The sequence below is a fragment of the Triticum dicoccoides genome, chromosome 3B (genome assembly GCF_002162155.2).
Source record: "Triticum dicoccoides isolate Atlit2015 ecotype Zavitan chromosome 3B, WEW_v2.0, whole genome shotgun sequence".
NCBI classification, from domain to species: domain Eukaryota; kingdom Viridiplantae; phylum Streptophyta; class Magnoliopsida; order Poales; family Poaceae; genus Triticum; species Triticum dicoccoides.
The window spans coordinates 643,632,734-643,643,270 of record NC_041385.1 but is presented as its reverse complement, the minus strand read 5'-3'; the positions used below and the strand labels follow the sequence as shown (position 1 = coordinate 643,643,270).

Sequence of the window (10,537 nt, the reverse complement as noted above, 5' to 3'; positions counted from 1 at the left end):
TTCTCGCGAAAGCAAAACCGTGCCTCTGGTGGATGAAAAAAAACAGAAAACACGTTTTTTTCGTTTCCAAGAGTCATGGTCATGCCTCTCGCGAAAAAAAACTTGCCTCTCGCCGATGAAAAAAAAGAAAACACATTTTTTCACGCAAAAAATGTTTTTTCCCGAAGAAAAAATCTGGTCCAAAAGTTAAGGAAGACAGATGGAAAACCGAAACGTCGAAAACCCGAAAAAAAACCCTTTAAACAGCCAAAAACGCGTGCGGAAAAATAAAAAACAAAATCCCGAGAAAGCATCCAGAGCACGACACATGACGGGTGACTGAGAGCGCGCCAAGTGACGTCGATCATTGTGAGGCTTTCAAAGAAGCGCTCGTTAACTAGTTGCTCCCGCCGATCACGCGCAGACCCGTTCAGCCATTTGCAGCCCAAACGAAGGGTCGAAATGCAGCCCATACTCCTGCAAACGTGTAAGATGGACCCGGAGCACATCGGGCATCGGCCTACCGAAACCACAAAAAATCGCGCAAAAATCCCGACTCTTCTCCGGCTCCGCGCGGCACGGCCATTTTCCTCCGCCTCCACCCGACCCGAACTCCGACCGAACCGGCCACAAACCCAACCCAAAAAATATCCATCACGCCGGCGCAGCGGCGCGCCCCTCCTCCCCCACGGTGAAGCCCCTACCTAGCCGCCCCCTCCGCCTCATGTTCGCCTCCGCTCCCGCGGGTTCGCTCCACCTCTCCCACCCGGCGTTCGGCGCCAGGCGCCCAAGGCTCGCGCGCTGCAGGTCGTCCCTGTCGTCGTCGGGCGCGGCGCCCCCGCCGGCCAACGCGAACCACCTTATCCAGACGCTCTGCGCCAGCGGCCGCCTCTCCCGCGCCGCGGCGCTCCTCCAGGGCCTCCCCGCGCCCACGCAGCGCACCTACGAGTCGCTCCTCCAGGCCGCCGCCCGGGCCGGGGACGCCGCGCTCGCCGCGGCCGTCCACCGCCGGCTCGAGGCCGACCCGGTCTTCCGCTCCGACCCGTTCCTCTCCACCCGCCTCATCGACGCATACGCCGCGCTCGGCGCGCTCCCGGCCGCGCGCCAGGTGTTCGACGAGGCGCCCGACAAGAACATCTTCGTGTGGAACGCGCTGCTCAAGGCCCTCACGCTCGCCGACCATGGCGACGAGGCGCTCGCGCGCTTGGCCGACATGGGGCGGTTCGGCGTTCCCGTCGACAGCTACAGCTACACGCACGGGCTCAAGGCGTGCATCGCTGTGTCGGCGTCGCACGCACCTGCCTCCGCCCGTGTACGCGAGGTACACGCACATGCCATCCACCGTGGCTACGCATTGCACATGCATGTCGCCACTACTCTTATTGACTGCTATGCAAAGCTTGGGATCGTCGGCTATGCTGAGAATGTGTTTGCTGCAATGCCAGAGAGGAACGTTGTTTCCTGGAGTGCCATGATTGCGTGCTATGCCAAGAATGAGAGACCAGCTGATGCCATTGAGCTGTTCAAGGATATGCTGGCTTCTGATGCAGACCTGGTGCCTAACTCAATCACAATAGTAAGCGTCTTGAATGCGTGCGCAGGAGTAAACGCGCTTGGTCATGGCAAACTATTGCATGCATATATTCTTCGGAGGGGCTTCGACTCACTTGTTTCTGTACTGAACGCATTGATGGCAATGTACATGAGATGTGGACGCCTTGAAGTTGGCCGGCATATCTTCAATTGGATAGGACGCCGGAGAGATGTTGTGTCGTGGAATTCACTTATATCAGGATATGGGATGCATGGCTTTGGCCGTGAGGCGCTTCAGGTGTTTGAGGAAATGATTCAAATTGGGTTATCACCGAGTATCATAACATTTATCAGTGTTCTTGGGGCTTGTAGCCATGCCGGACTTGTGGATGAGGGGAAGAAGTTGTTTGAGTCGATGATGGATTATGGTGTCAAACCCCGTGCAGAGCACTATGCTTGCATGGTAGACCTCCTTGGTCGTGCTGGGCAGTTGGATGAAGCAGTGGAGCTCATACAGAGCATGCACATTGAGCCAAGTCCTCAAGTGTGGGGTGCACTGCTTGGAGCTTGCCGTATTCATGGCCATGTGGAGTACGCAGAGATGGCTTGCTCTCGTCTCTTTGATCTTGAACCCAGAAATGCCGGCAACTATGTACTACTTGCTGATATTTATTCTCGAGCTAAACTGCAAGACCAAGTTGCCGTGCTAAAGGAGCTGCTTGAGGAGCATGGGCTGGAGAAGGTGCCGGGGTGCAGCTGGATGGAGGTGAACAAGAAGATACACTCTTTCACATCTGTGGACAACAAGAACCCGCCGGTTGAGCAGCTTCAATTTCTGATAGGTGAGTTTGTGGCACAGATGAAAAATGAGGGCTATGTCCCTGACACAGATATAGTCATGTATGACATTGAAGAAGAAGAAAAGGAAAGGATCTTGCTTGGCCACAGTGAGAAGCTGGCAGTTGCATTTGGGCTTATCAACACCCGAAGCAGTGAAGTAATCAGGATCACCAAGAACCTGAGGCTATGTGAGGACTGTCATTCAGTCACCAAGTTCATCTCCAAATTCACAGAGCGTGAAATCGTTGTGAAGGATGTGAATCGGTTTCACCGCTTCAGGGTTGGAATTTGTTCGTGTGGCGATTATTGGTGAAGATGCTGCCAAGTCGCTGGTGCTTTTTGATCTTTACTGATCATACCAAAGACGATGAAGTAGGCACTATTGTACAGCCTAACATGATTAGATTAGCAATGATGACCCAGTCTTTCAGGAGGAACAAGAAATTGATTGCCGGTCTTTACATGGAGACCAGTGGGACTTCTGCAAGGCAATTTTGACACGTTTGCAATGGGTCCCCTTTAATGACATTTTTCGTAGTAATAGTGTCCCTGGCACATTATGAATTAGCAAGTTCCTTGTAAAATCCCACCTAATCTTCATAATCAAGACCTGAGATTCGTTTAAGATATATGCAAGCAAATGGTTTATGATCAGAGGTTTATGGTTCTGTGATTTGACGCATAAATGAGTTGTCGTTGCATTCCCTAGGTCATGACAATTTGTTGAGATTGCTGTTTTTATTTGTTTGTTTTGGCAAGACTTATTTATCACGAGTCCTGCCATTTCTGAGATTTCTGATATGGCTTGTTGCATTCTGAGAGTTCGAGACTGCATTTAATTGTTCGTTTTGGCAAGACTTGTCATGACTTCAGGAGTTGATTTGCAAATAGTTCTAACTCACAGAGGCGCGGCTATGTGAAACTATCTGTGTTGGCTGGCTACGGCTGCAAATCTGTCCGTTTCAAGGACAGAGTTCAGCCTAATGCACATAGCCTCAGACACAGTTCGTGACAGTTCACCCGGTGCCAAAGACAGCTCGTGTTAGTTCTGTTCATCCCTGCATCCACTCGTTTGTTTGTAACAAGAGGATTCGAGCAGATGTCTCAGCTTCAAGCTGCGAGGCCAGCGGTTTTACGGCTGCAAATCTGTCCGTTTCAAGGACAGAGTTCAGCCTAATGCACATAGCCTCAGACACAGTTCGTGACAGTTCACCCGGTGCCAAAGACATAGCTCGTGTTAGTTCTGTTCATCCCTGCATCCACTCGTTTGTTTGTAACAAGAGGATTCGAGCAGATGTCTCAGCTTCAAGCTGCGAGGCCAGCGGTTTTACAGCCGATGTCAAGCGCCATTCCAAGAAGACTGTATACCGATACATTCATTTCAGGTGCTCTTTGCCATAGAAAGACAACATGACAACGGATTCGAGAATTCATCAGAAACAGTACAGCTACTTCATATATGTAGCATAGATGTACCGATGCAATTCTACAGTTACAACAGCTAGTGCCATAACTACGACATTGTATGGATAAATCATTGTACACGAACAATCACGGAACTAGATAGCGACATAGTAACAACAATGCTCTCTTGTCTTTCTTCATTCCTCGCACAGAGAGAAGGGGGCTTTGAAGAGGATTATTCTACAAAAATTGCTCTACAGCAGGAATCCTCTACCTGCAAACATAGGAGCTGAAGGTCAGTAAATACTCCACTGAGTAAGCATTCTATCGAAGCGAAGCATCGTAAACCAGGTCTTACCCTCATTGCAAAGGAAGATCCTTGTGGGTGTACACAACTCCCTTGTCACCGTTCACTACTTGTCCACTCCCTCGCAGAATGCTACATAATGAGGAGAGCAAATGCATACATATTAAGTGAAGATACTAATGCTTTAGAACCAGGAAGTATCTTGCGTAAACAGATGGCATGCAGAACTCTTCCTCATATGAAAGTACAGTTCTATTATTTGCTGAAGGATTGCAGAAAAACAACTGGCATAAAAGACCTACCACCGAGTGGTTAAAAGACCGTCGACGCCAACAGGTCCACGGGCATGTATGCGCCCTGTACTTATGCCAACCTATTCAAGACATTTGAAAATGTTCAGAAATACAGTTAAAAAAATGTTCACAAAGATAGAATTGAAAGATGATTGCATCAGAGCCAATTGAATCTTGAGTAACATTTGACAACACATATTAGACCGAAGCGGGTCAAAAGGCAATACCTCTGCACCTAGACCAAAGCGAGTCCCATCACAGAACCTTGTGCTTGCATTATGGAACACAGCAGCACTGTCACAGTTTAGACGAAATGTCATTTCGATAGTTGCAGCATGATCTTATATCAAACAAATCATCAAATAATGCTAACATAACCATAATAAGCAACCACAATAACCGTAGAAATGAAGTTAACTAAATACCTGTCAACTTGTTGTAGAAAAGTATCCGCTGACTTCTTATCAGTTGTGATAATACAATCTGTGTGTGCACTGAAACAGAAATATTTAAGACAATCAAATTTAGTGTAACAGAAGAAAAACACTGAGAGTATGTTTAAATGGAAACCTGCATACCTTCCATAACGATTTATATGGTCAATCGCTGACTGCACATCATCAACAAATTCGAGGGTGCATGCCATTGAGCTATACTCATGATGAAATGAATCTACCTTCGGTACTTTCAATGTGTCATGTGCGACAGGCCCACCATAAATAACAACTCCTGCAATATTACATCACCTTATAAATTAAAAGAATGATCATTGTAAAACAATTACTATAATATAATGATATTATGATCAACTGATCATGCCCATCAAATGTTCATTAGAATCAAGTTCATATTTCAATTCACGGTGTCTAGAACCTCATACAGATTAGTACTTGTGACTAAGTTTGCTAGACTTATTGTTGAAACATAACTACAGAATTGCTTATTATTGTTGACATATTTGACTTCAAGGTACGAGCTGGTACCTTCTTTCGCAAGTTCCATCAATAAATCATCAAGACCCTCTGTCTTGTTCAGATCTTTATGAACAAGCAGTGTTTCCTGCGCAATGATATACATAATACTTAGTCTATTTATGTAGTTATTCATGCCGGAAATAGTGCATCATATATTAAAAAGTATATTTAGTTGAAAGTAGAATCAGTGTTGTGTTACAATGATATATGCAACCTCGAAGAAATATAGTATGATGGAAAATATTAGAAACCATATACAAATATCAAACGCAGAGACGTACCATAGCATTACACGCTGCAGGATAATCAACCTTTGCATCCAATACTATACGTTTTGCCATGTCCATGTCAGCTGATTTATCAATATAAACATGGCAGATACCATCTGCACAAGAATGAAAACAATTTAGTTCGTTATATATTCTAATTTCACAGAAAATGTAACCTACTTGATTTCTGTGATATAATATCCTATTTAAAAAATATGCTGAATTACAAGAATTCAGTGAGGAAAAATTGCTTACCAGCATGACCCAGAACGGGAATCTTGGTTTGTGCTTTGATTTGAGAAACAAGCCTGTTACTGCCTCTTGGAATAACAAGATCAATCACATCGTCAAGCTGCATATTATGCATCCAGTTTAGACATGTTTATGTAATCAACTTCTCACCAATCGAAGAATCAAATGACATGCTCACCTTTAGAAGATCAGCAATTTCATCTTTGCTTTTCACAAGGCCAATAAGCTTTTTACCAACAGCATCTGGAATCACACTGGTTATGACCTAATAAAAAGCGATAAATTGATATGTCAGAAGTGTAATTAAGCTAAATAAAGATTATGCATTACTCCAAACACAATCAGCTAACTGAACGGATCATACCTTATGTAATATTGTGTTTGATCTCATAGCTTCTTTTCCTCCTTTCAGAAGAAGGCCATTTCCACTTCGGATTGCTAGAGCTGCAATCTGTACAATAATATGCTGATAATAAATAACAGTTGATGTTCCAGGTAAGTTTTATAATTTGTACCTCCTGAAATCTTTACCTGGACCAGGGCATCAGGACGAGACTCAAAAATAATTAGAAGAACACCTAATGGGCAGTACATCTTCTCGAAAACTAAATCCTTGGCAACCTACAAAATAAGTCCTTGATTGGTTAAATACATGAGGAAATTATAATTTAAATCTTAGTATGACATAATCATAAAATATCTTCCAAATTTAGAAATGTGGTTTTGTTTTCACCTCTGTTTTTTTCAGTGTATGTGAGATAGGGTCCTCCATGTCCGCAATTGCACGAATCGATTCAGCAAGGCTTGTTATCTACAAGTATATAATGAGAACATATGATATGACCAAACATAATCAAATAGATGAACGGATACTGCTGAGATGAAGAAATATATGTATATATATAACCCACCTTTCCAGCCTTCAGGGTCATCCTAGCAACCAAGGATTTCTCGTAACCTGAATCTTGTGCCGCAGCTAGATCAGCTTCATTCTCGGATATAATTAAATCCACATTTGCATCCAGAGCACCGGCAATATCTAGCAAAATCTTCTTACGCTCCTCCGATGACAAATTCTGTTTGGGTAGCAATATGCAACAGAAAAAAATTAGCAATGGCAGCTCGAAAACCAAAATACCGAGACAGCTCAAACTTTCCATTGATAGCTATTGCTCCATAAGAAATGATGGTATATCTTAGTATGCCTCCAACAGCTGCTTGTTTCTAGAGAAAGAGAAAAAGGTACCTGGAGATGCCGTGAGCAATCTTTTGCAGCAACTGCCATCTCACGGGTTGTCACCTCCTTTGAACAATCCCAGACATTTGCTTCATTATGGAAAAGTGTACCAATTTTCTCTCCTCGCATAATCTTAATAATGCTATCTGTTACAAATCCACTGAATGGATATAGGAACAAAAAGGTTAGAAGGTGGAAATCATTATATTACAGGTTGACTCAAACTCAGTTTTGTACAATAGTACAAGGCTACAGCTGGCAGCTGCAGCTAAAACGCTCCACAAGCTTGACTACATGCTGAAGTGAAAGCATAGGCCTCCCTAAATCTTCAGTGAAGTAATCAAGCACTAAATGTGTCTGGTAGTGTTTTGAAGATGTGAAATTTGATGTACTACTTTAAAATATTTGACCAACCAGGACTAGCCTCTGGTGGCATGTTTTAGGAAGAAAAGCGAGCACCAAGCCTCGAACGCGGGTCGGCAGGCTGCGAGCATTTCAGCCTGCTCTAGCTAGCCAACTGGTCGCCGCACAGTTCTCTGGGATACTCAAGGAAATTAAACTAAATATTAACACAAGCGGGTAACAGTAGTGACTCCAGTGGATTATATAAGGACAAATTGCATGCATTAGATCTCTAGTATCCATAAATACTTGCACATTGGTTTACGAAATGCCAAATTATAATAGCGATAGTTTAATATGTAACCATGGATTGCTCAAATATAGTAGCTGGCAGTGTGTCCAACCATAGTGGCTTGCAGTATATTAACCTAATGGGAACATTTAGTAGTTATCATATGGCTAAATCATGCTATAATAACAAGGGAGAAAAGTTGCCTCACCTTGCAATTACAGCAGGTACGCCCTTTGATGCAGCAGTAACAGCAGCTGCCACCTTAGCTTGCATTCCACCTCTTCCCACACGAGACTTCTCCCCAAAATTAATTAGCTTCCCGTGTTTTTCATTAATGTAGGTGTGGATAATCTTTGATTGGGGATCGCTCGGTGGACCACTATAGAGTCCCTCCACATCACTAAGCATGATAAGAAGATCAGCATCCAGTTCTTTCGCCAACAGCGTTGCCAAACTGTCGTTATCCCAGAATATACCGGATGAATCCTACACATGAAGTCAAATGTTATACCCAGTGAACAGGAAATGCTAAAGACGGCCCAGTTGTCATTGCTAGTGGGAATCCATAACGTTGATGCATAGCCATCATTTATTTAAAGCCTGGAGTGATAAACATCGTTCACTAAACTAAAAAGGACACTGCATATTCTGTTACAGCATAATGAAAGATAAACCAGCTGGTGCATCAGCAAGACAGACAGAGAGCAAAATAACATAGGTTGCTTGTTCTAAAAAATAATAACAGAGGTTGCCTGCAGAAGAAAGGTTAAATGAAGGCCTAAACTATGGACAATTGTCAATTAAGCTCCTACTGCAGAGATCACATTAGAGAAACACAAAACTCTGAAGCTTTGGGTGTGCACGGCAATTGTTCTTAAGAGAAAGCGCACCTCGTATGGCGCTCTCCTCGTACTGATGGCATCGTTCTCGTTAAACACCGGTATCACCTTAAGATCTAACAGGGAGACAACAGTCTCACGAAGCTGGTGCCCAAAACTTGGATCTCGGAAATCACGATCCGTAACAAGAAGCTGAGACGATGTTACATCAAGCTGCAGTAAGGTAAGTTTGGTGTCAGAAACACGTTAACCTCAACAACAACAACAAAAGAAAGAACAACAGTTAGCGGAACCCACTTGGCTAAACAGCGTATCGTAGATAGCCATGAGGCCACTCTGGCCGACGGCAGCGCAGGCCTTCCCGTCGAGGTCCAACTGTGGGTTCTGCAGATCCGCGAAACTACACGCAAGGAGAATTATCAGCACAGATAATGGCGAAATAACCAAAGCTAATGGCCGTCAGCAAACTGCTGTGAGCAAAAACTCTCTGCAACCTGCTGTTGATAAGCTTTCGGTACTTGAGCCTCTGCCTCCCGACGCCAACGGCGCCGGAGGTGACCAGAATCACCTCATACCCCTGGAAATTGAGCTCCTTCACCTGAAACATTTCCACATATTTACCGGTTAGTATCGGTCAATAAAACAATTTACCGGCTAGTACTACTGTATATTAGCACAAGCTCCTTCTGGCACATGACATGTCGGAAAATTCAGTACCTGCTCGCAGAGAGCTCCGAGCCTGCCCATGGCCAGCCGGCCATTCTGCCCGGTGACAACAGCGGTGCCGACCTGGATGCACCAGAAAGTGGTTAGATGGACCCGACGAAGAGAACACCGATTTACTTAGCGACAAAGTAAATTATTCACTTGAATTTTTTTACTTTGCAGCTAATAAACTAAAAGAAATTACGTCGCAATTTAGTTTCAGAGATCCCCTTCATCGTTTTTATCAGCGGGGGTAAATCTAGAACCCAGCACGTGATTTTTATTATTACGCTATAATAACGGGAGGTGCAGCGAATCGAAACAATTTTCGCCGCCTTTGTTGAACAGATACTTTACTGAATCAGCCCACTGACGTCATCAGATCGGAACCTTTTCGCCCGTGTCAGCCTCGCGCTTTCTCCGATCACCCGTGCCCGCCGCACTCGGGCCAGGATCACGCCGGAGAAGAAAGGGAAAACAAAAGCAGCAGCAGCGAACAGGCCCGATAAAACGGTGGCGACGGCGGCGGCGGCATTAGATTCGTATCGGGAGAGGAGGAGGAGGAGGAAAAGCTCGCCATGCATGCATGGGAGCATATTCGTATCGTATCGCGGCCACCCACCTTGACGACGATGCGCTTGACGTCCCTGACGAAGCCGCGGGTGGAGTCGCTGTTCTCGAGGTCCGCCGCCGCGACGGCGCCTCCGATGCCTCCCCTGCCCATTCTCCGCTTCGCCGGGGAGTGGCGACCCGCGGGCGCTCGCTCGCTCCGGATGGGCAAGGAAAAAAAAGAACGGGTGGGCGAGGCGAGGCGAGGCGAGGTCAAGGTGGGTGGAAGTGGCGGAACAGAACCGTGGGATAACAAGTGGAGCTACCGGGCGCCCCCGATTTAAAGGGGAGGCCGAGCGAGCCGCAGCGCCCCGTCGCGTCCCGGCCGAGGAAGGTGGGGCCAGGGCCACACGGGGTACGTGTGCGGCGCGATGGCGGCCACAGGCCCTAGATCGTCTGCGGCGAGGGGAGCCCGTGGCCACCGCCTCGGCCGCCTGTGCGGGGCGCACACGTGTGCGCGCGGCCGGAGGGAGGGGAGGGAGGGAAGGCCGTTGCGCAAAATATCCTGGAGCCGCATTCTGGGCCGAGGAAATATAGGGCGGGGATCGATCGCCAGCTGTTGCCCCGCACCTGGACACAGCAGTGGAAGGGCGTGGTGGACGTTTGCGGGGTAGGCTCTTTTGGGGCTGCCTCCTTCGGTCCATGGTAGGACACTCGTACTG

At 46.3% G+C, this 10,537-nt stretch overlaps 2 protein-coding genes across 2 annotated transcripts; one reads left to right on the top strand and one right to left on the bottom strand.

Annotated features, from left to right (window-relative positions):
* The first annotated feature begins 620 nt into the window (after nucleotides 1-620).
* LOC119277594 (pentatricopeptide repeat-containing protein At3g46790, chloroplastic-like) lies at nucleotides 621-3,057 on the top strand. The gene has a single exon (XM_037558881.1). The coding sequence runs from the start codon at nucleotides 704-706 to the stop codon at nucleotides 2,663-2,665; it is 1,962 nt and encodes a 653-aa protein (XP_037414778.1). The 5' UTR covers nucleotides 621-703; the 3' UTR covers nucleotides 2,666-3,057.
* Nucleotides 3,058-3,713: 656 nt separating this feature from the next.
* LOC119277593 (delta-1-pyrroline-5-carboxylate synthase 2) lies at nucleotides 3,714-10,111 on the bottom strand. The gene is made up of 21 exons (XM_037558880.1): nucleotides 9,889-10,111; nucleotides 9,279-9,350; nucleotides 9,056-9,159; nucleotides 8,859-8,961; nucleotides 8,613-8,774; nucleotides 7,931-8,208; nucleotides 7,098-7,248; nucleotides 6,763-6,927; nucleotides 6,585-6,662; nucleotides 6,383-6,472; nucleotides 6,216-6,302; nucleotides 6,030-6,116; nucleotides 5,855-5,951; nucleotides 5,612-5,715; nucleotides 5,340-5,415; nucleotides 4,935-5,085; nucleotides 4,782-4,850; nucleotides 4,584-4,650; nucleotides 4,366-4,436; nucleotides 4,115-4,195; nucleotides 3,714-4,030 (listed from the first exon to the last, which is right to left on the bottom strand). The coding sequence occupies exons 1-20, from the start codon at nucleotides 9,988-9,990 to the stop codon at nucleotides 4,117-4,119; spliced, it is 2,193 nt and encodes a 730-aa protein (XP_037414777.1). The 5' UTR covers nucleotides 9,991-10,111; the 3' UTR covers nucleotides 3,714-4,030; nucleotides 4,115-4,116.
* Nucleotides 10,112-10,537: the final 426 nt, after the last annotated feature.

Coding starts and splice junctions, on each gene's coding strand:
- LOC119277594 (XM_037558881.1), top strand. CDS start 704: ATGTTCGCCTCCGCTCCCGCGGGTTCGCTCCACCTCTCCCACCCGGCG.
- LOC119277593 (XM_037558880.1), bottom strand. CDS start 9,990: ATGGGCAGGGGAGGCATCGGAGGCGCCGTCGCGGCGGCGGACCTCGAG. Junction 8,962..9,055: donor CGAAAGCTTATCAACAGCAG/GTTGCAGAGAGT, acceptor CCTTGCGTGTAG/TTTCGCGGATCTGCAGAACC. Junction 4,196..4,365: donor GGTCTTTTAACCACTCGGTG/GTAGGTCTTTTA, acceptor CTCATTATGTAG/CATTCTGCGAGGGAGTGGAC.